Consider the following 26,279-nt stretch of genomic DNA (forward strand, 5'->3'; position numbering starts at 1 on the left):
TTGGAGAGCAAGAATAGATATTTATTAGTTACATGACTGAAAAGTACCAGAAGATTTTAACTCTAAGGTCCAGTGACAATGAAGCATGGGAATTCCACAAGCATCACTTTCCAAACATAGAAAGTAAGAGTCAATTTTTTTTTTTTTGGCATAGCAGGGTTGTTAGAAGTTTAATCCAGAAACCTTGGTCTTGAGAGTCCACTTGAAATATGTGTTTACAGATTGTCTTATAGTTTTATTTCACATTATTCTCATTATTATGTTTCAGGTTGAGTCAAATTGGGCTACTTGTTATTTCTTCGGTGGAACATCACATCCCTATCCTCCATGACTATGTACAGGATATATTTCATGTGACGTCATATCTTTAATATACTTCTATCTTCACTTGTAGAATTCAGAATACCATTCAAATTCAATTCAAGGACAACCTTCTTTAGGAAGCTTTCCTTCATTCCCTCTGTTGCCCTTCCATTGTAAATTACTTTGCATTTACTTAACATGTATTTCATATTTAATTTTTTAGAGTATTTCTTGTTATAGAGTGTTATATTCAATAGAATATAAACTCCTTCAATGTAAAAATTGTTTTGTTTTGTCATTTTAGGCCCAGTATATAAGATGGCATTTGGCACTAAGTACTTAATACTTATTGAACTAATAAGCAGGTAAGTGGCATAGTGGGTACAGCTCTAGATTTGGGGTCAAGAAGATTTAATTTTAAAATCCTGCCTCTGAACTGCTTTAATTCTGTGACCCTGGGAAAGTCACTTAACTTGTCTCAGATTCACTTTCCTCATCTGTAAAATGACAATAATAAATTTTTTTTTCCCTAGGGCTGTTATGAGGATCAACTGAGATAATATGTAAAGCCTTGTGTAAAATTTAAAGCATTATATATAATTATTAAGTCATATTATCATCATTATTATTTTATTTTATTATGCTAGCTCAGGAGTTCCATGCAATGATAATGGAGGATGATGCGTACCCCAAGAGATCTTAATGGTAAAGCAGGTATACAGGTTGGTACATTAAATTCACCTGATCCTTTGGGTACTTGGTCTGAGGTCATGGTCAAAGTTATGCTAGACCTTTGTCTGAGGCTTTGGTCTTTCTGATAAATGACAATGTGTCAAAAGCATATTTAGAAACTATATACATCATCATCATGCTATATACATGATGGATATAGAAAGATGAAAAGAATCAAATCCACATTCTCACACACTTTGTAATCTAATTGAGATGGGCACAAGGCAGTACATGTTTACTAGGTGCAGAAAAGGAGGTTCTTGAGAAGTATTGATACTGCATTGCTTTTTTAATCTCACTGGAATGGGAAAGTGATCAACCAGTAAAGGGGAGAATGTGTTCTCAAGGTACTTTAATGATGTAAAAGAGTACATACAGAGAAAGAAAATCAATAGAGGATTTAAAATATTGCACTTTTCATCTTGACATCTAACCTCATAGCATTAAATGTTTCAGAATAATGCATATTAAAGGACCGAGCATCTTTTTAATGTTGAGATGATAACCACATTTCTCTTTATCCCCATGGCCTAAATGACTTGCTCAAACAGAGGTCACTGATATCTAGGCTTTTGATTAGTTTTTTAATTAAATCCCAACAACAGCCCGGATTTCCAAAGAGGACTCAACCTCTTAATAGAGTGTATGACATGGAACAGAGAATCTCTCAGAGGGGGAAGTCAAGTGACACACAACATTAGATGTATTAAGTAGTGTCATTTTCCAAGGGCACAATATGCCCCAAATATATGTGTGTGCCTGGGGACAGAGAAAACTACAGTGTGGAAAGAATGCTCTCACTTTTGATGATATTAAGTAAAAAAAAATTTTGGGAGCAAAAATTCTGGGGTGATCTATAAGCATTAATAAGAGATTCTTATTACACAGAGGAATTCAAACATTCAGCAAGCAACCAGAGATAAACAGCCTCCCACAAATGCTTAAGTGAGCTTAACTCACCACAAATAATTCATTTTACACCATTAGAGCCAACAATCAAAATTAATTCCCACATTTAAAGCTTGGCAAGTCTAAGGTTTGCAAGTCACTGAACTTAGACAGAAAGCTAATTAATGATGGGCTTGATAATATCACTGAACCAAGGGGATGAACCTGTGATAGATTGAGGGGGTATGAATGGAGGAGGTTCTTTGTTGTAGGGAAGCATCAGAAATTAATGATGTTGGAACCCACAGATTCCTCTAATGCAGGTTTTCTCACTGGAGGCTGAGGGATTATTAGTGATCCAGCTCTGGTCTTTGCTACCTGTTTCTCTCTTCATTAATTTTCTATCCTATTTCCCTTTCCAATCTTCCTTCTTCTTTTTCTACCACCTCTATGCACTACTCAGTTGTGCATTTCTAGAACAGGGGGTCTGGATGAGTAAAAACAGGCAAAGAGACCTATATGGAGAAAAATGAATAAACTATAGTAAGCATGTAGTTAGCACATTTCCTAGCATTTTCATTGGGAAACTCACTAATAAAGGATGGCACAATTTAGGTCACCTATACAAAATCCCTAAAAATAAAATGTTAGTTCTCAACATGAATATGTTCCTTCTCCATCCTTTTTCCTTCAGGTATATTGTCCTTTGGAAAACCTGAGGGGACAGAATATGGTGAAGTTATCAATCAAATTCAGCATCATCTAAGCTGTGATTCTTTCCTTACTAAGTCAATCTCTGCATTTAAGAAATGGAGACAATGCCTCATCAATTTGTAACAGTACATGGAGGATTTTACAAGTTTTAAGGTGTCCATATACATGTTAGACATTTTCATCCTCGTCCTCATTTTTCTCATGAGGCCAAATGTGCTCAAATGCTCAAGTAATGTTTATAACAAGCAAAAGAAAAGGGATTTGGGTTTTGTGGAAGAGCTTGGGGGAAACAAAAGATAGCAAATAACAAAACTACAGGGAAATGCTTGTCTTGTATTACTTCTCTTCCCAATTCCCCTCCTCCTGTAATTATCACTGGATCACTGCTAATAACCTTCCTCAGATAGCTCGGTGAATTAGCTAATTAACAGTGTGAACTTTAATGGTATGAAAATAAAGAGTACTAAAGCAGAGCTGAACACTGAAGAAGCCCTGACTAATCTAGAGCCAAAGGCCTCAGAAAAGAAAATAAATAACAATAAAATAAAACCAAGAATTTTTTTGAACTCTTTGAACTTGACTCCTAAACCTCACTTTATATTAGTACAGTAAAAATACATAAAATGTTTTTTTTAAATTCACAGCTTACATTTCTACAGCACTTTATAGATTATATACAGAGAGACTCGTGGAATTTATGGAATTTATATTTATATAGGAATGCATAGAAAAACTGGTTGTCACATATCTTTTAAGCTAACTAAAAAAGTTCATCTGCTCGTAATCAAAGAATATTATATCAAAGTATTTAATATATAATTATGACTGGCTTTCTCTCATAAAAAATCATATTTTGCTTTTAAATCATTTACATTTTTCAACATCTTTAATAACAGAGCAAAACAGAAAAAAGAAGACCTCATCCAAACTAATCAATACACCAGTCAAGCATGTCATTTTACTCAATGTTCCACATCAATAGTCCCCAATCTCAGAAAAGAAAGGAGAGAAGCACATGCTTATATATCACCTTGTATTCAAATGTTGTCCTTTCAAATTCAGAAAATGGAATTTTGGTTGTATATTATCCATTGTTTTGACATTATTTTAGTAACTATTTTGGATATTTTAAGCTAGTTCTGCTTACTGATGATTGAATCAGTTCATATAAGTCTTTCCATGCTTCTCTGTATTCATCTGGCATTGATACTTCTATTTCAGAAAAAAAAAAGGCTATAGCTGAGAGGGAATGATCCACTAGATACTCCAGTCATTTGCAGCACGTGCTCTTATTTTTATCCTCATCTTCCATAATATCCTTTCAATATGCTGGTATCTTTCTTCCCAGACAGCTTGAGATTTGAGAACTATAATCAAAACAATGCCCCTGTAATGAGAATTTGGAAGTGTCAATGGACTGGGCTATTATTCTATTTTCCACCTTTGTGACTTTCCTGGCTAAAATTCCCCTATATTTTCTGTCTCCTCTATTAAAAAGCAAACTTCTTGACTTCAGAGACTCTCGTTTCATATATGAAATCCCAGTACTTCTCACAGTACTTGACCAATACTGAAGTCTTAAATATTTTTTCCTTCATTCACAATTACTATTCCACTATTTCATGCATTGTAGTAATGTGCCATTACATGCATGTAAATCACTTTATTTCACCATTTCCTAAATCATGAACATCTTCTTTGTTTCTCATTCTTTGCTGCTTCTAAACCAATGCTCTATATTTTAATGTATATGTTAGCTTTTTTTCTTTTTGTAGCAAATGACCTTCTTGGGCTATGTGCCTAGAAGGATAATCTGTGGGTTCATATGTGGAGATTTTTGCATATTTCTTTAGTATAGTTTAAAAGACCACCATTCCACTAGTGGGATATATTTGTACCTGTTTTCCCACAACTTCTTTTGAGTATTTCCATATTTATTTATTTGCCAATTTTCTGGGTAGGAGCTGAATTTCAGGGATATTTTGATGTATAACTCTTATTTTTAGGACTTCATATGATTGGTAATAGTTTGCATTTCTTCTTTGTAAGCTTTTTTCTTATATTCTGATTTGGAGAATTGTTCTTGGTCTGATATACCTGAGTTTATTTCTTAAGTAACTTGAATATCAAAATACTTATTCAAGATATTGGGTGCAAAGATTTGCCCCAATAATATTTTTGTACCCTAGAAGTGTTATGTTCATGCAAAAAATTTGCAATGTGATATTTTTGTGAGTATTTATTTTATATATTGTAGTCATTTCTATTCATGTTGGATTTGAAATTATCCTGCTAGACATATCTGTGAAAGATTCTTTATCTGATTCTTTCATAATTAAAGAAATGTTATTGTCTTTCACATTCAGATCACATACTATTTTGAATTGATTATGGTAAATGGGATATAAAGTTATTCTAAACCAAATTTATATCAAATTGCTTCCCAAATTTCCCAGTAGTTCGCATCAAATATGGATTTCTTCCCTGGTAATTTGTTTTCTGGAGCTTATCAAACCCTTTCTTTCTGATTCAAAATCCCACCTAATGCCTTTGCGCTTCTCTTAGCCACTTCACAAAATTACAGAACATTAGTGGTAGAAGAGGACTCAGGAGCCATCTAGGCTATTTCCAACCATGCAAAAAAACAAAGAATCCTCAAATTAATAGGGATGACAAGAGGTAAACTCTGCTGGATGTATTCCAATTCAGGGCAAACCACTGCCTCTAGAAATAGCCCATTTCACTTTGGGATATTTCTAATTGTTGGGGAGTTTTTCAAACATCACTTCAAAATTTGCCCATTTGCAGTTTCCTCTCATTACTCTTCATTCTGCTCTTGGGGTCAAAGAGAACAAGTCTAATTTGCCTTCAGAGAGTACTAGAGACATTTGAAGATCCATATCATGTAACTCTTGCAACTTCTCTTCTCATGGCTAAAAGTCTCCATTTCTTTCAATTGATAACTTAAATGGCATGGCCTCTAGTTCTGTCCTCATTCTGGTTCATTTCCTGTGTACAGTTTTCAGTTTATCAATGTCCTTTCTGAATTGTGGGACCTACCTCTACCTATTCTCTCCCCCCAACCCCCGAGATCTGAAAATACAATTGCAAATGTGGCCTGACTAGGGAAAAGAACAGCTAGACCACCTCACTATTATAATGAAAGCAGTACTTATGTCCTTATTATGATCTATTTTAAATTATAGTTCTTGGTTCATGTGTTGTACTCCCCTAACAGAATTCTAATTCTAAGATAGGAAAGGTTTATGAGTCATTAATCTTTCTATCTTCTCTATCACCTAGCAGAGTGTTCTAATATGAAGGAGGTACAATATGAATGCTTATTGAATATATATTTGCATTTTCTTTAGGGAGAATATTGGTAAAAAATGTTGAGACTTTCTTCAAAATCTTATTCACGGGGATAAGCTTTATTTAGTCCTGATTATTTGGCTACTTGGATTGGAAAAAGAAAAGCAATAAACTCCCCAAATACTCATGCACATATATAATATATAAGCAATTATTAATAGTATGATGAACATTACTGTCTTTCTCTGTTGACTAGTAATATTGATTATAAATGGCCATTTTTCAAGATTTGATGGATAAGTAAAGGAATTAGGGTGGGATATATACTGATTTAAATATATATTTAACTTGGAATAGAATCTAGAGTTATTCAAGTTATACCTACTTATATATCAATTATAACAGATTACAAATGTCAAGATTACAGATTACAAATTAGGATTTTTTTCCTTTCCAAAGAAAATTTTTCCAATGTTTAAGTCTGACCACGTTTTTACTCTGCTCAATGACTATCAATAGCTTCTCATTGCCAATGGTACAAAATTAAACTTTCTATCTGGCATTTAGGCCCCTCCACAATCAATGCATGTCCAATGTAATTGCCAACTCTATTTCACATTAATCATCATGACACTTTCAATATCCCAGCTAAAATGGAATAACACAAATTAAAGAAAAAATAGTGAATGTGGGGTCAAGAGAATGTAGTTTCAGATTCTGACTTTCATACATATTACCTGAGTGATCTTGGTGAAGAAGGTCTACTTTGGTCTTTCCTGTCCTATTCTCCCTAACCTTAATCAATAAATGGGTATGGCCTCAGTCAATCAGAGACATTGAAGATCTTATCTTAAAAAAAGGAAAGGTCTCCAATTTCATCCAGGGCCATCTCCAGTCATCCTGATCTATATCTGCCCATGGACCCAGATAGGGTATACAGTGAGGCAAGTGACCTTGCACAATCCTCCCTCATTTAAATCCAATTTACTTGTATGTCATGGCATCCCCTTCCTGATGTCATGGTTCTCTTTAATAACAACAGACAAACAACAACAACAACAACAACAACAACAACAACATGTCAATCTATACAATTTTAAGATTTCTTCCAGCTCTAAATACTAACTTTCTGGCTATAAAACTGTGCATACTCTTTAATCCAGCAATCTTACTACTGGGCTTGTATCCCAAAGAGACCATAAAAAAGGGGAAAAGACCCACATGTGCAAAAAATATTTGTGTGCAACCCTTTTTGTAGTGGCAAGAAACTGGAAACAGAGTGGATGCCCATCAGTTGGGGAATAACTGAACAAGTTATGATATACGAATGAAGTGGAATATTATTGTTCTATAAGAAATGATCAGCAGGTTAATTTCAAAAAAGATTGGAAATTATATGAATTGATGCGATGTTAATTGAGAAGAATCAAGAGAACAAGTTTGTGTGATGATCAATTGTGATGGACTTGGCTGTTTTCAACAATGAGGTGATTCAAGGAAGTTCCAACAGATTTGGGAAGGAAAATGTCAATCACATCCAAAGAGAATTATGGACTAGATCAAGTATAGAATTTTCACCTATTTATTTTTTTCTCATGTTTTTTTTTTTTTTTCCTACATGTTAGGTCTGAATTTTCTTGCACAATATGACAAATATGGAAATATATTTAAAAGGATTGCACATATTTAACCTATATCAGGTAGTTTGCTTCCTTGGGGAGGGGGTAGGTAAGGGAGGGAGGGAGAAAAAGTTAGAACACAAAGTTTTATAAGAAATTAATGTTGATCAAGGATGGACAGAAGCGGCTACACCCAAAGAAAGAACACTAGGAAATGAATGTAAACTGCTTGCATTTGTGTTCTTCTTCCCAGGTTATTTATACCTTCTAAATCCAATTCTCCCTGAGCAACAAGAAAACTGTTCAGTTCTGCACACATATATTGTATCCAAGATCTACTGTAATCTATTTAACATGTATAGGACTGCTTGCCATCTTGGGGAGAGGGTGGAGGGAGGGAGGGGAAAAATCAGAACAGAAATGAGTGCAAGGGATAATGTAAAAAATTACCCTGGCATGGGTTCTGTCAATAAAAAGTTATTTAATTAAAAATAAATAATAATAAAATTTTAAAAAATCAAAAAAAAAGAAAAGAAATTAATGTTGAAAACAATATTAACATGCATTTGGAAAAATAAAATACTGTTGAAAAAATATATTACACTTTTTTTTATTGCTTTCAAGCCTGGAATGTACTTTATGCCCCTTCTCCATACCCCTGTAATTCTGAGATAATCTTTTCCTTCCTTTATGGCTTATCATCACATTCAGGAAACCCTCATTGAACCATTTCCTTTTATGTAAATGAGAGTATACAGCCAGTATTCTCACAAATATTGATAATACTTTTTAGAAGCTTGTAACAATAGAAACACTAGTAGGAATAGTCATACTGTTTTATGATAATATCAGTTTTTTTAGTTAGACCTGTTGTTCAAGTTTCCTGATTATTCCTAAGTTTTAGGAGAAATATGAAATTAAAAAAAAACTAGTTTAAATGTCTATTATCTAAAGAAAGGTGGGAAAAATTTGTTGAAGCACACTACTTTTCTCCATTCTCAATTCCAAAGTTTATTATATAAATCCAAAAATTTTCTAATATGTGAAGTTTATTAGAAGTCTATGGTTAATGTTTTTCATTTTCTTAACTACATAATTGGGGCAAGAATAGGTGGGGAAATTGAATAGAACTTCTCTAAGGCTCTTTCGGATTTATATTTCTTTATTTATAATAGCTTTCTTTATTTTTCAAATACTTGCAAGGATAGTGTTCAATATTAAACACAATATTTTTTTCCTTCCTTGCTCATTTCTCCCCTCCCCTAGAAACCAAGTAATCCAATATAGGCTCAACACATGCAATTCTTCTAAACATAAATAATGTCAATTATAAATTATCCTAGAACCTTTTTATTACTTGATATAGTCCTTTAAGAGGGGACAAAAAGATCTGTACAAAAATTTTACTCTGTTACAGTGAGGGATATATTACTATGCCATGTACCATATATCATAAAAACATATGAAATGCCATCCCAAGTCAGACTTTTTGATCCTAGTTTCTACATGGTATCCCTAAGGGTGGGGGATAAGGACAAATGTCCTTAGGATTTCAAATAAGTTTTTATCAATACTACATATAAGACATTCTGTTAGGCAAAAGTCAAATAGTCCTTATTATTTAGGCGTTTATGTACTAAGAAGTGTGGTCAATAGTGTATGTGTATATATATATATATAGATATAGATATAGATATATATATAGATATATTCATGTACATACATAAACAGATAAATGATTAAATGGATAGACTGCCAGGCCTGGGGTTAGGAAGACACAGATTCCTACTTCAAATCAATACTCTTACTAGCTTTGTGATTCTGGGCAATTCACTCAGTCCTGTTTGCCTTAATTTCCCCATCTAGACTAAAAACCATTACATTGAATTCCCAATCCCTATATTTATGCACACCTGCATTTTTGATTTCCTTCACAAGCTAATCATACAATATTTCAGAGTCTGATTCTTTTTGTACAGCAAAATAACGTTTTGGTCATGTATACTTATTGTGTATCCAATTTATATTTTAATATATTTAACATCTACTGGTCATACTGCCATCTGGGGGAGGGGGTGGGGGGTAAGAGGTGAAAAATTGGAACAAGAGGTTTGGCAATTGTCAATGCTGTAAAGTTACCCGTGCATATAACCTGTAAGTAAAAGGCTATTAGATAAAAAAGAATATATTAAATAGAAGGGGACAAACAAAAAAAAGTCAATTTACCGATTCTGAAATAGAAATTTTAAAAGGAATCCAACAGCAATAGCTTTAATCTGTGTTTGGGCATCCTCTCCTTCCCTCATTCCCTTTGTGAATTCTACTTTGTGTATTTTTTTTTTCTCCTGCAACAAGCTAGAGAAAGAAAATCCTCAAGAGTAGGGAATCACTTGTTCATATTTTCAGCACTTAACACCATCCTTGGCATATTTAAACATTTAATAAATAATATGTATTTCTTTCTTTCACAGTCTATCTGTCTATCTACCTACCTACCTAACCAACCTATCATCTATTTGTCTATTCTTCCATTTATGTACCTATATACAATATATCTATCATTTTTTAATGGGAACAACAGAAGATACCTGTAGCTTAAAAAAGGAAGCATTAAGGCATTATGGGGAATTAAGGAAGTGGAAATACAGATAAAGAGAATCATCACTGTCACAGAGCAAGGGCCCAGGACCCTGGAAATGAGACTTCTTGGGCCAAGTGAGAATCAGGTGCTTTGGAACAGATGCTTCATTGCTATACAGAAGCATATTCTTCTGCCCTCCTACATCCATGATACTAATATTAGAATCTCTCATGGTGCTGAAATAGTTCTCTCAGGGAACTGAGAAAACTGGAAGTATATTCACGTTTCTTTGTTTCAGATTTTACTTTGATTTATTAAAAATAAATTATCTGCAGGGTTTCTCTAGTCTGGATGTACTTATTGGAAATTTAGGAGGAAGCAGCTAAAGGAGAAATATCCCCAGAGGGGAGCTAGAGATAGATTCCCCCACTGAGATGTTTTGCCAGAAGCACGGTTTCTGTCTCAGACTTCAGAGACAATAATAGAGTAAAGAAAATTAGAGAGCCTTTGATACTATTTTCCAGAGAAGGAAGATTGTTTGTTTATAAAATCCATTTGAGCAACAAGTGAGTAGGAGTGTGAAGGTCAAGTAGAATGATCACTACATGATCCCTATAACACAGCTCTATGAGTTTTAAAGTTTTTTTTCATTTCATAAAGGCCTTCATCTGACTGGAATTTAATGTAGGAATTCTCAATAGTAGTCCACTCTGGAAATTTCTGTTCTTAAATTGCTGTGGCCCTCAGAGCACAAAGCCTATGTACTGACAATATGTCTCAGCTTCTTGATTAACCTAATTATGCTCTTAAATAATTAGATATATCAGCCAAATCACCTGAAGGGGCTTTTCACTAATTTGACAATAGCTGAATCTGGGTTGACTTATAAATGTACAAACAGCTAGCTTTCCCTTATTTTTAAGAGTGGATGTTACCAAGTTAAAAAGAGGAAACTTCACCTAACGAAGTTTCATAATAAATCTATTGGACAGCTGAGAAGGCATAGTGCATAGAGTGTCAAGCTTGTAATCAGAAAAGCATCATCTCCCTGAGTTCAAATTTGACTTCAGACACTAGCTGTGTGACTCAGGGCAAGTCACTTAATCCTCTTCCTTAATTTTCTTCTCTGTAAAATGAGCTGGAGAAGAAAATGGTAAATCTCTACAATATCTTTGTCAAGAAAACCCCAAATGAGGTCACAATGTGTGGAAAAAAAAAACTGAAAAATCACTTAACAAAAACAAGTCTGTTGAATTGCCCATCCTTTCTAGAGACTCATAGAGAGTATTATAGTAAAAATAAATACTTCAAATTCTTCAAGAATTTTTAGAATGCTTAAGCATTCAGTGGTTATGACTATTTAAAACAAAGCAGTAAAAATGGTATCTGCCAAACCTTAACCCCCAATTACAATCTATCTAATCTCCTCACTTCTCTAACCCTAAGGGAGCAAGAGAAATAGATTGTCTTTAAAACAACTAGAACCAAACTTAATTTCAATTGGGATCTAAGGAGATATCGATTATTACAGGTTCTTATCTACTTACTCTTTTTGTCAAGTAATTTTGGTTATCTTCATAGGTTATTCCATGAGTTCTATTTTTTCCCTTTAAATACAAGCTTCTAACACAAAAGATCATTATTCTTTGAGTCTCAGCCATTTGAATTTCAACATAAAACACCTCTGGGCTAAACATCATTCTACACTCTCTGTAGAAAGTGGGATAATCAGACTACATTTACCTTAAGAGGCTGTTCTTTAGGCATAGACTATACTTTCTTAGAAACAATTAAAAACTACATAGTGTGCCATCAGAGGATGCTAATGAAAAGTCCCTCTGGGGTACCTCATACATTTTCAAGTCAAACAATTCAAAAATACAAACAGGACAACTTTTTAAGAAGCAACATGAGTGGAGGGAGGAAACCAGGTGAAGACTTTATCTTAAAAAACAAACAAACAAAAAAACCAAAATTAAGATACTCAGGTGGCACAGTAGGTAAAACTTCAGGTCTAGAGTCAGGAGGATTCATTTTTCTGAATTAAAATCTGGTCTGAGACACCTCTTGTGACTCTGAGCAAGACACTTCTCCCTGTTTGTCTTAGTTCCTCATCTGTAAAAAGAGCTGAGATAGGAAATGGCAAACTGTTGTAGTAGCTTTACCAAGAAAACCCCTAAATGGAATCACAAAGAATTGGGCATGACTGAAATTACTGACCACCACCAACAAAATAGATTTTTAATTAGAGGACCTGGATTCAAATCCTGACTCTTCCATCTCTCCCTAACAAGTTTTTAAACCTCCTTTCTGCCTCAGTTTCCTACAAAGTGAGAGAAAAGAATTAGACAGGTTTTAATAGCTCTTCTTACTCTAAATCTCTGATTCTATAATCCTTTTCTGTTCTAACATTCTGTGAAATGAGTTGAAAAAGTCAGTGATCAGAACATGCCATCCCCAAACTTGTCTTTATATTCATATCACAATGTTCCTGTTTCATTTTCTTCAACCATAAAGCTAAAAAAACAGTATTTGTGAGAAATTAAACTTCCAAAAGATATTTTTTCCCTAAATGTTTAAATTCCTAAAGATAAAAATCCTGTATTTCAAAGAATCAGATTCTTACAGAACTCTTCAAGATCTGAAAAAGTCTTTCACATTCTGATCCTTTCTTACTTTTCTAGAACTTCTTCCAGCTCATTCCCCTTTGTGATCTGTCATCTATCATCGATGATCCTGTGAAACTCTTTCTTGCTTTTGCTTGCACAAGCATCTCCATTTCTTGATTCCATGCATTTCTACTGCCTGGAATTCTCTCCCTCTTTTTCTCTGCCTCTTGGCTTGCTTCTAAAAATTCTCACTAAAAACTCACATTGTGTAAGATTCCTTTCTTAATCCTCCTTGCTCTTGTCACTTTCTCCCTGAGAAATTTATCCTGTATATTGCTTATTTCTTCCTTCTATTTGCTTGTCTTCTCTCCCATTAGTTTGTAAGCTTCTTGAGAGCCCAAACTACTTTTTTATTTGTTTTTGTTTTATTTTTGCTTTTCTTTGTATCTCCAGCAATTAACAAGGTACCTAGAATACAATATTAACAAGGTACCTAGAATACAATAGGAGCTGAATATTTGCTTGTTGACTTGATTTGAGATTCTTAGAATGGAAAGGGCCCTAGAGATCATCTGGTTGAATTCAAATCTGAAAAAAAAATAAATCTTTTCCATATCCAGTATGTGTTCATCTAGGTTTTGTTGGATAGGTCAATGCTATGGAATCTACGTCTTCCCCATTCCATTTTATGTTTTGCATTAATTTTTAGGAATGCTTTCCTTAAATCAAATCTAAATTTGCCTCTTGAAAACTCCTATCCATTATTCCTAGTTTTTTATCTTTTGAACCAAAAAGAAGAAATCTAATCCTTCTTTAAAGTTACAGTCCTTCAAATATTTTAAGATAGCTATCACATGTTCCATGAACTATGACCTTTAAGCTATTTACCACTCTGGCTGCCCTCCTATAAGCATTTTCAGGCTAATCAATTCCCATACTCTAATATACATATTTTTTTGTCACTTGATTATAGTGCTTTTGTTTTATTAAATGCTATATTTGATGTACCTCTAGTCTACCAGAGCATATATTAAACAGAAAAGAAAGGAATAATTTTTAAGAGAAGACTTTCTAACATAACTAACATCAGAAAAGCTAGAAAAGAGTGATAGTAGGAAGGGATCACTTCAGTGGGTAGAATATCTGTAAAGGTGACCCTTTACAGAGAAGAGGTCAGATCTGTCCACAGGATCTAGGAACTAATCAAACAATGAGTAGAAAAGCATGTAATTATAACATAGTACTCTTTGTGGATCAAGGGAAAAGTTAAGATTTTTTTCTTTTTTTGATGGTTGTTCTTTTGTACAGTCATTTTCATTTAAGTCTGACTCTTGGTTATCCCACTTGAGGTTTTCTTGACAAAGATACTGTAATAATTCAATGGATATTTTTCAAATTCTATTATATGGACAAAATGAGTAAAGTGCTATTTATTTTGAGGAGGTTACAGCTGGGCCTGCAGCCAAAAAGCCTCATCTTCCTGAGTTCCAATCTGGCTTAAACATTTCCTAACTGTGTGACTTTGGAAAAGTCACAACCTCAGTTTCCTTATTTGTAAAATCAAGAGGAGATGGAAAGATAAATCAAGGATTGATAGACCTATTCTATAAATGATGAAACAGAAATTCAAAGAAGTTAGGTGAGGCCCCCCAGGAAATGACAGAACAATGATGTGATGAGAAGTTCTTTGCCTTTAGAATAAATGTTTTTTCTATTATGACATTAGTACTAGGTTGTGGTATCTAAAATATAAGCAGCAAATATATGCCAGCTAGATGTTGATTAAAAGTATGGCTTCGTTTCAGTAGTGACACTAAAAATTTAAAAATGAGAAGCCATTAAATTTAAGGATGACACAAAGACGAGGAAGCTTTTAAAGAAATTTGTCCAAGTGCAATGAGAAGTCTACCTTTTTTCTCAAACTTAGCTTTTCTTAAACATAGCTCAGATTTAATTAAGATTTTCTTTCTAAAGAATCCTTATTTTGAAGGCAGTCTCCAGATAGAGAAGAATGAATATGACTATTATCTCACAACATTGCCTTAAAAAGATGCACAGGGGAAAGAATGACTCGGATGCACACCATCTAGGAGACATCAGAGTGCCCCTGCTACTATCTTTTGACTTTGTACTGGCTAAAGGTTTAAGGTGCTTTCCACCCTGACAGCTATTATGGATAGAATTAAGGAGACACATTCAATTTCAGTGAAAGATGCTAGGATTTTTTAAAGTTAGTAGCAGAGAAATGAAAGATAATCTGAAGAATAGAGATTTTTGATAGCTGAGAAATCTGAATTATTAAGAGTGGAGATTTAGAAATGGAAGGATCCTTAAAGATCTCCTTTTCTGACCTCATTATGGATAAGGAGATAGAGGAAACTGAAGTATCCAGAGTCAGACAAATAGTAAGTAAAATGCAGATCATATCTGATCTAGATCCTCTCACTCTGCATTCAATGCTCTTTCACTATATAATGGCTGCCTATAGTTTTTCTATTTTTCCCCCCACTTTGTTGTTGTTGTTTAGCAGTTTCAATCATGTCTGACTCTTTTTGATCCTGTTTAAGGTTTTCTTCTCAAAGATACTAGAGTTGTTTAACATTTCTTTCTCCAGCTCATTTTATCAATGAGTAAGACTGAGAGAGCTAAGACTTGCTGAGGGCTAGTAAGTGTCTGATGCTACATTTGAACCCATAAAGGTGACTCCTTCTGATTTCAGGCTCTGCATGTTATTCACTATGACTTCTAGCTGGCTGTATAGAGCTAGACAATGAGAAGAGAATTACTTTTAATTTTAGAACATATAACATTCATCCCTTGTGATTAAGTTTTTCTTCATCTGTTAAGTGGTGACTTTTTCCTGGTGCATATACTGCTAATGATTGGAAAGGAAACAGATGCATTTTCTGAGTACTCCCAACAGTGATTGGTATGCTTTGAGTTATTCTGAAAGGACAAGTCATGAAGAGTGGGAAATGACTGAAATGTCTGAACAATTACACAAATAAAATTCTTGCTCACATTTTCACTGCTGTAACTTCCTCCTTATCGGTTTCCCATTTAGATTCATGATCCCCAACTCAATCAAAAGGAAGGTGGAAGAAGGCATTAAATAAGCATATATGTGTCAAATATTATCTCACTTGATCCTCAGTACAATCTTGCAGGGGAGATCCTATTATTACTCCCATTTTACAATTGAGGAAATTGAGGCATATTAATTGAGAGACTAATTGACTTCCCCAGGGTCTTATAGTTGTTATGTGCTGGAGGCTATATTTAAACACAAGTCTTCCTGATTCCGGCTCTGGTGCTTTACCAGCTTCAATTTCTAATTGCATCTTTAGAGGTACTACCACTATAGGGCTATTATCATTATCCCATTCCACACCCACCATTTTTAAATGACATCTTCAATATCTTTCAAAACACACTCCATATTTAACTGATATTGCTTCACTATATTATCTCTGTCTGTCATCTTTCTGACATTTTCAATTCCTTCTTAATCTTCTTTTTTAATTAGGATTGCATTGAGTTTTCCACAGCAGTATTCTATGATATGATTAGTGACTGTAAGGGTGCCATAACCTCCGACATAATAGCAATAGTGTGTAAAATGGATACAAAGCACTAAATGAAGCCAGAGGAATGAAGATCATTCACAAATGGGAATATTAGGAAAGGCTTCTTGGAGGAGATGGCATCTGATCTAGGGAGTATTTCAAAAAGCAGATGTTGCAGATTGGTGGGAGTAAGAGGGGACTGTGCAAAAGAAAGGAAAAGAGAAAGTAATTGAAATGCATATTTTAGGTTTAAGGAATTACAATAGTTAAGTCATAGAAAGTGGAAAAACATTGGGTCATTATAAGAGACAGCATCCCAGAACTGCCTGTATTCAGATGTTCTCTTTCATTTTCTGTATCAATTTCTCCATTTGTGCTTCTTAGGGTCCTGAGGGGTAGCTAAGTGACTAGCTGTGAATAGAGTGCTGGGCCTGGAGGCAGGAAGGCTCATCTTTCTGAGTTCAAACCTGACCTCGGACTCTAATTGTGTGATCCTGACAAGTTACTTAATCTTGCTTGCCTCAGTTCTCATCTGGAAAATGAACCAGAGGAGGAAATGACAAACTACTCCAGTATCTCAGTCAAGAAAATCCTAACTGGGATAATAGTCATACAAGACTAAAATGCCTAACAATAAAAACAATCACAAGGTCACTTACTAATATAGCTATGCTATATGTTGATTCTCTTAAAAACTCTCTTCCCTTATTGATTTAACCATGTGTTAGTTATTAGCTAATAAGTGAAGCAGCTAGCTGGTTTAGTGAATAAATTTCTAGATTTGGAATCCAGAAGTCAGTACCAATCCTGCTTCAGTTACTCAGAAGCCAAGTAATTGTGAGACAATCCCTTCAATTTTCAGTGTTCTTTCAACTATAAAATGGAGACAGCATCTATATCATAGATTTGTTTTGAGGATGAACTGAGATAACTTGATAGTTCTGCAAACCTTAAAACATCTTTTAAATGCTAGGTGTTATGATGATCATCACAGACTAAATAATTCTGGATCAGGGCTATATATGGGTACATATAAATGGGACCCAGAGCCCTGAATGACCATCATGTAAATAGCCCTGATGAAAATTCTAAGTGTTTTCTCTGCCCTGAGTATTTGCAGCCACAAGAGGACAAAGAAGGTACAGATCTTGGTGCTTATATTTAGCACAGTATCCTTCAAAGGGTATTAGTTAGACATGATGTAAAGACAGCAAAACTCCAAGAGTCCCAAGTCTGCCACTGATTTGCTGTATGATGTCAGGAAAGTTATCCTCCTGCCATCAACCTTGGGTTCTTTATAAAATTAAAGAGCCAGACTAAATAATTGCTTGAGGCTCTATTTAGTTTGAAATTTCTAGGAGCCAATTTTTTTCTGCATATTTTCCCTGAATGCCTATTTCTGGTGTGTGTGGGGGTATTCAGAATATTGAAAGTCTAAAGCATCACAGAATAGAGCAAAAGAAACACTTTTTGCAGTGTTTCTGTTTAATATAATACTTAATCTTATCTTCCTGGAGGAAAGGGGACAGGATTTATTTAGAGGCTGCTACCTATCAAACTCAGGAAAGTCAGCCAAGGGGAAAATATGTCTGTTGATCAGGGATACCACATTAAACAGATGTAGAAGGTTTTTGAGGCATTATTTTATCTTTTTTTTCCCTTTATAGAGCTAACCTCTGAAGAACAGATAGGCATATATCAGATAGGTTCACTTTGAGCTTTCTAAAACCTCGAATATATTCAAGGCCAGGATATAAAATTGTACCACATTTGGAGGAAGGATAGAAAGGTGAATAAGAAATCTAAAAGCATAATACACTGAAGCATGGTCATAGCATAACAAAATCACAAATTCAGAAGGGGGAAAACCTTAGAGGTGATCTAGCTCAACTTGCTCAATTTATAAGTGAGAAAATGAGACCAAAAGATGTAAAGTGACTTGACCAAAGTGAAACAGGCCATAAATGCCAGAGGTAAGGTTTAAACCCATGTTATATGATTTCATCATTCTAATGTTATATGTTTAAATTTTGTTTTTTTTTTTAGAATATTAAAAACATATACAGGGGATTCCTTCATTTTATAGAAGAATAAGCTTGTCCAAGACTACTTTAAACTATCAAAATTATCATTTTCATTAATAATAGATTTTATTATTGCCTCTAAAAACTGAAATACTCCTTGGAAAAAAAAAGAACTCTATGATTTCAAATAGTTTTGATTTATATACAAACTAGAAGGGTAGTTATCCATGTCTCATTTCTTGGTTAGGAACACTTACAAAGGCCCTTCAAAATTTTGCATTTCCTTCTTCCTTTAATCAACTTAAACATGTGTACCAAAGAGTTCTTGCTATAAAGACTATGTACTTATCCTATTCCAGAATAAAATTTTCCAAAAAGTAGAATTAATACATTGACTTCTAATGAGATTTATTTGAAATCTTTTCACTGTAAGTTAATTTTGTCATTCAGGCAATACTTTAAAAGGAGGAAATGTTCTTATGCAACATGTCTAAAGTATCCCTAGGGGATCTCAAAATCTTTTTCTATTAAATAGACCTGAAAATTATACTAACTAGAACATGAAGAGGGAAAAACAAGATATAGAACATTTAGGGAGCAAGGAGACTGGGAAAGTTAAAGAGATCAGCTGAAGGTCAATTAGTGAGTCAGTTGACAGAGGTAACATTTCACTTCTTAGTCAAAAGGAATATCAAAATAATTATGATTCCCAATAAGAATGTATTGCATTTTTAATGTGAAAAATACTTTGTTTTTAATTTGATCCTTTGGATATGAACTTGCTTTAAAATTCAACAGAGCATGGAAAATATTTTTATATTCCACCCTGTGATCAGGTCATTTTCTCTTAAATGCCAAACATGATACCCCTTTCTTGATTATCATCATTCTTGATCCCTTGGAGCCTTTGACTCTGCAGAACATCCTCTCTCACTTCGATATTCTTTCCTACACGGATGTTTGTTATACTTCATTCTCTTAGTTCACCTCTTCCCATTCATTTGCTCCTTCCAGTCTCTTTGTTTGATCAAAGTCTAACTTGTCTAGTTAGGGATGTACTTCAGCACTTTCCTGAGTCCTATCCTCTTTATCCCCTGGGTTCTTTCAAGGTGATTTCATCAAGTCCCATGAGTATAATTATCATCTCGATGAAGATGACATTCAGAGAAAAATATCTAGCCCTCATTGTTGAAAAGCCTCAGTACCATATCAGCAACTGATTATTGAATATCTCCAAATGAATATCCTTGAGGTAGCCTCCATTTCATAATGAAAAAAAAATCCCCAACTCATTATCTTTCCTTTAAAACCTCTCCATATTCTAATTTCCCAATTTTTGTTGAAGGTGTCCTTTTTCAGTCCCCAGGTTCGAAACACAAGTTACAGTCTACTTTATACAGATGCATTTCAGAATAGCTATAAAAAATTAACTATAATTTGAATTTCTGAGGGTACATAAGACTCTTCATATTTTATTTGTAATTTTAAGAAAAACCAAGGAATTCAAATATAGATACCAGATTTTTATAAAATATAAGAGAATCGAAGGAAGAAATAAACTTTAAAAGACCTTTTAATATTTGATCTTAGCTCAATGTTAGCTTTCAGAAAGAAAGGACAGACCACATAATTTTTTAAAAATAATTCAGCTGACTAGTTAACTAGCTCAGGTCTCAGGCTAGCAGATATGTAGAATTTTCTTTAATTCTGTTGGTATTTTCTATTCAGAAGTGTGAACTTGGCATCTGAGAGATTAGGTTTCCAAATTGATATTGCTCAATAGTTAAGTTTCTGCTCAAAACATTTTCCTTCTGTTCAATATTCCTATATCACCAGAACAAGATTGGTGAACTTGGCTAAGGCATGCCTGGGATTTGGGACAAGAATAATTTAGAAAACATTGACTTGCCCCTTATCTAAAGGGGTCAGAAACCCCATGACATGTTTTCTATCACCCAAGGCCTTATTAGTATATGTGAGCATTTTCTTTCCTTAGTAGAAATGGAAAGAAAAAAAACAGATATAAGAAAAGAGGCAAGTGTGTGATATAAGGAATATATAGAAGAAAAGAAAGAATAAGGAAGGAGAATGTGGGAGAGGAAAAATATAGGAAAGAGAGACGACATCACATTTGAAAAGGGGAGAGAAGACAGAAAAAAGGGAGAAGAGTGGAAAAGAGAGAAAAAGAAGGGGGAAAAGTAGAATAGAGAAGACAGGCAAGGGATTAGATAAAGAGGAAAGAATAAAGGAGAGAGGAGAGGAAGAAAGAGAAAGAGAAGAGCAGGAGAGTAGGGGAAGAGGGAAAGAGAGAAAGAATAGGAGAAAGAGATGTAAAAAAAAGAAGGGGAGGTAATAAAGAACAAATCTACTTGAGATATTATATCTTTTGGTTTACTATTATTTTTATAGTAGTTGAATATAGATTTATACTTAATGATACAATTTATCATTGAACTAAAGATTGCTGTTGAAATTTTTGCAGGGAATAATTCTCGGTATCAGTATCTTCTAATTAAGTAAGCTAAGGACTTTGTTCTTCCTTGGATTTCATAGAATACGATTGTATATCCACTGAATCACCTAATGAACAACTCAATAAATTTGCATAACCACTAATTATACAAAGGCCTTGAGCTAGGTGCTGTATAAAATGCAATCAACACCCATCCCTTGTCCTCTAGGTTCTTACAATTTAATGAAGAAATAAAAATTTAACACATTAGAGGTAAACAAATTCCTGTAATCCATGATAGCATGGGATAGAACAATGACGAGATCAAGACAAGACAAAGAGACGTAAAGAGTGGATGAAATCATTTTTATTTGGGGAAAATCAAGATGAATGAAGCATTTCAACAGTGAGACACATGGGACAATTTTCTCAGCACAAGGGACAACCTGTTTGTTTAAATGCTAGGTATGTAGTGAAAACAAGAGAAGTCTTAGTTGACAATCCAGTTGGTAGACTTATATTTGAAGGACAACAGTGTGAAATGATTCTGTAAAGGCAGGCTGAAGAGAGATCATGGAGTATCTTATATTCTAAGCTAAGGTGTCCTCGTACTATATAAAACAACAAATAGCCACTGAAGGTTTTTAAGCAACATAGTGACAAGGTTGGATTTAATATGCACAGGGATTGTTTAAGCATCTGTGTGAAGAATATTCATTAGGAATGCATTAAGGGGTTGTAGTTGGGTCATTTCAGTCACAACTGACTCTTCATGACCATATTTGGGGTTTTCTTAGCAAAGATACTAAATGGGTTTGTCACTTCCTTCTCTAGCTTATTTTACAGATGAGAAAACTGAGGCAAAAAATGGTTAAGTGACTTGTCCAGAGTCATACAACTAGTATATATACAACTAGAGGCCAGACTTGAACACAGGAAGATGATTCTTCTTGACGTCAAGCCTGGGACTCTATCCACTGTTTCACTTGGCTGTAATAGGGATGGCACAGGTGGTACAGTGGATATGATGGAAGACCAGGACTAGAAGCTCCTGGATTTGATAGAGAACAGTCCCTTGCTGATATGGGAAAGAATATGAAATGAGAGAATTGAAACTAGAACAGGAATGATGTTCTTGGAGAACACAGAATGATCAAAGGATAAAAAGATCATTATAAGACTCACCAGCTTCAAGAATAAGGAGACAGTAGGAAATTTAGGAGGACAAGAAATTTTGATCATAAAGTGGGAATTCAAAATTCCTGCTTTTGGTTTCTTTCTTACCCAATTCATCCTCCACATAGCTACCAAAATGGAATTATTAAAATACAGATGAAATCATGTAACTTCCTTACTCAAATATTTTCATTGGTTCCCTGTTTGTTGTAGGAGAAATTACACTCCTCAAGCTGACATTTAAAACCCTTCACAATATGGATAGCTCTATTTTTACAGTGTTATGGCCTAGACCCTAAACCCTTTCCATTGAGTCCATGTTCCAGTTAAGCTAGCCTACTGTTTCCCATATATAATACTACATCTCTTTGTTCCACACTGCCACAGAAGTACTTGTGCAAGTCTCAAAGACAACCACTTTTTACTCCTATATTTTAAAATCCCTTTATATGGTATCTTCAGGGAAAAACTTGGCTACCATGCATGGAGCCTTGGGTGCATTTTAAATGGAAGCATTTTGTTATTCTCTTTCTTCATGTTCATTTCCCTTTGGTTTTAGAAATATTCAATGAGAGTGAGAATTATCTGCATAACTAACCATGGATTTAGCAAATATTAAAAGACAAGGCCAGAATTAATTGTAGGAAGCATCTTATGAGATTAACTGTTGGAATAAAATAGAATACACACACACATGCACACACAAAGTCAGATGATTCTTTTATTCTGTAATTTTTAAAAGGAAATCAAGAGAAAAATTATACTCACATAAGGAATAGTATCCAAAGTATCTGTGTTGACAATAATAGGAGCAGGGCTGGCCTAAAAAGGGGGAAAAGAAAATACTTATAATACTGAAACGTATATCACTCCAAACAAGGACTAGGTTGCTTACATTTCTTTCTAACCACATTTAAAATAAAATAGCATGAGAGTAAGAAATAACACTCTCCTATGAATTTCCCTTCACTTCTGCAGAGTCCTTTCACATCCTTTGAGATTGGTGCTATTCTGCAAAAGAGCCATTCTGGGAATCTGAATAAGAGATAACATTTCTGACATTTTCCCCCTAACAATAATTGTTTTGCAGTAGAAAATGCAAACGACAGGGAAATTGGCACAATTAAACCATGCCTGACATTTGCAAAACTCTTCTTTAGCTCTAGCATCACTGCTCTTTAAGGGATGTGTACTTAACAAGAAATGTTTTCACCAGTAACTTAATGGATCATTTTGTTTGATGACATCTATACCTAATTCAATCCTCAACAGCCTGAGCTTTAGCATATGCCAAAGGTGCAGAGCACATCTTTGCACCTGTTATTTTTATTTCTATGTATACAATTCCCCCTGTCCCTGTTTCTCTTTCTCTCAGTTTCTCACTCTCATTGTCTCTGTTTGTGTCTGTCTCTGTCTCTCTCCTTCTATCTATCTATCTATCTATCTATCTGTCTGTCCGTCTTTATCTATTTAGATAGATGCACATATATGCACATGTGTGCGTATGTGCATAAATAGTTAATTTAGACTGTGACTTTATCAATTTGGCAGTATTCTGGTATTCCCTTCATTGGTAAAAATATGGAATTCTTCTGTAACTTTTTTTTCTTCTTTTTGATGACTAGAATTCCTTTTCACTGTCAAGAAACTCATGACTTAACCTTAGTGCTGATCAAAACAGAAACTCTGACATGCTCTGAGCTAATTGGTTCCCCCCTTACATAGCCTTTTCTCCCTCCCTTCCTCCTTCCCCCTCCCAAAAGATGGTTACTAACTATATTGGTGCTAGAAGCAGTACAGATACCTGATTAGCATTAGTCCTATTTCAGGGATTCAGGATTTCATAAGCAATTTACAGATCTCAGACTCTACCCACCTGTATTAGAGCCTGTGAGTATATACCACCATATCTGATAAAATAATTTTAAAATAAATTTCATTAATATATTTTATCTTTATGCCATAAAAATTCTCATTCTATTTGTATTCCCTGCCAGCTAGTCAACTCTTATAACTGAAAATAAAAAAAGAGAGGGAAATAGATCAGCAAAACTAACCAACATAGTGAAAAAGTCTGTAATCATATGTAACATTTCACACCCATAGTTACTGACTTTTGCAAAACAGGGCAAGGAGGTTCCTTATCAAAACTATCAGTTGATGCTATCTGTAACTTAGAGTCTTAGCAGGTTGCCTGGGTCACTGATATGTTAAATGACTTGCCCTGAGTGACACAGTTAGTATACGTCATAAGCAATATATGACCCACATTTTTCTCACTATAGGATGGATCCTTTAGTCACTGGGCCATGCTACTTCTATATCTGTAAGATATTCAAAAATCAATCTAACATGATCTAAAAGAATTCTAGGCATACCATACATTTTTTCATGAAAACTTTTGTGTCTTCCATAAAAGATTATGTAGAATCTGAGCAAGGATGATACAAAAGGGCTACAAGCAAAATCATTAAAAAGTACAAGATGGTAATCTCCATTTGCATCAAATCTGACTTCATGAATAGTGAATAGACAGATCTTCATTTTCTGCTTTTGAAAATTTTCATTGGGGAGAAGCTCTTCCTATGCTAGTAAATCTTCAATCTCCCACCCAAGTTATAGATTTCATTTAGATAAAATATCTATTATCTTGACTTACTGGGAATGTTATATAAATCATAGAATGATTGTCAAGAACATAACTTTAGGGACAGATAATTAACTGGGATCTTTGAATTAAATTTTTCCCTGTACATCTCAACAATAGCAAAAAGGAACAGAGTAGTAGCCTATGAATTTGAATGAATAGTTGGATTTGATGTCAGAAGTGTGACTGAGGAAGTCAGTTATCCTCCTCTGGTCTTACTTTCATGATTTATAAAATAAGCATCATAAACTGAAAGATCTTGATGAAATCTCTTCTTATTTTGAATTCTGCCTCTTTGTGATACCAGCTATGTGACCATCAGTCAGTTATTTAATTTCCCTAGTCTTCAGTTTGCTCAACTGCACATGTGATAGTTTGATTTTACTGTGACCTCCACCTTTCCTTCTAACTCAAATCTTTGATCTTCTGTCCCTTAATTTTGCTGTAGCAAAAGTTTGAATTTCAACCAAAGAACAAGTTCATATTTCAACCAAAGGTATGGGAAATTAGTACTTACTTTATGTCCCTGAATATATTTCCAACTTTGTTTGCTGTGCTAATGACCTACAGCAGATAATTAATTGTAGATAAACAAGAGATATAACAAGCTATATTCTAGCCAAGAGACACTTACATGGCTCTCAGAAGGCAAGGAATAAGAGAAGTCTGTCAGAGAAGATAAAGAAGAGAACTGCAAAATTTTTGGAAAACTTACAGAGAATAAGCTTCATCAGTGAGTAACACAGACTTCAGAAAAATTGGGAAAAGACTTTTAGAAGATTCATTTTCTAGATCCATCATTCATGACTCTCCTGCTCAAAAACTTACCATGGCTCCCTATTTTCTACAAAAGCAAAGACAAATTCTTATTTATGGCTTCCAAAGCTTCCTAGATCATAAATTCAATGGAAGTAAATATTATGCCTTATCTCAATGTTTTATTTATCCCTTTGGCATCTAGAACAATTCTTTCCTCACTTAATAAAAGGCTGCTGTCATTTAAACTACATCCCCCATACACCAATTCCTACTGAATTTCACTTTCTCTGAATGTCTCTTCTGCTCTAGTTGGGCAGCCCAGGTACTTTCTACTGGATATTCTACAAATATTCCTACTTTTTAATGCCTTTGTACATGCTTTTGCTTTCACATTGAATATATCCTTTCTTCTCTACTTTCTTCCCTAAATTCTTCTAGTTTCAAGAGAAGTCCCACTTCCTTTTGGAACCTCCTCTGATGACTTTAGCCTGTCACACCAGGCACCACTTTTCTCTAAACTGCTATTGTAGTTTGATTTAGAATGACATAGTCAAAAGTTATATGTTCTTTCTAGCTTTTCCTCATGTACAAGATCTATCTCCACACTGAGACTGTAAACTCCTTACATGAAGGAAGGAGAAATACTGTTCTCATATTGTTCAGAGTGCCAGTATAGTGTGGTATAAATGCTTATGCAACCAAATTGATGAGCATTTATTAAGCACCAAGTGTTTGTGAGAAAATTCAATGCATTGGAAGCATAAATGCCAAATATAGAAATGAGAACTGCCTTCAAAGCTTTATTCATATCTTTATTTGTCTATAGATATCTATATACATTATCTAGGTCAGGTCTATGATGTAATATATCAATTTATTTATATATTTTATTTACGT

General features: G+C 34.3%; 1 protein-coding gene across 7 annotated transcripts in view; it reads right to left on the bottom strand.

Moving 5' to 3' along the window:
- DLG2 (discs large MAGUK scaffold protein 2) overlaps positions 1-26,279 on the bottom strand; it is a 1,520,398-nt gene that overhangs the window by 895,360 nt on the left and 598,759 nt on the right. For all 7 annotated transcript variants that reach the window (XM_031963714.1, XM_031963717.1, XM_031963716.1 and 4 more), the window contains one exon: positions 22,745-22,798. In XM_031963714.1, the coding sequence (XP_031819574.1) occupies positions 22,745-22,798 (54 nt within the window). The remainder of the gene's footprint in view (positions 1-22,744; positions 22,799-26,279) is intronic.

Source organism: Sarcophilus harrisii, chromosome 3, assembly GCF_902635505.1.
Source record: "Sarcophilus harrisii chromosome 3, mSarHar1.11, whole genome shotgun sequence".
Taxonomy (NCBI): Eukaryota; Metazoa; Chordata; class Mammalia; order Dasyuromorphia; family Dasyuridae; genus Sarcophilus; species Sarcophilus harrisii.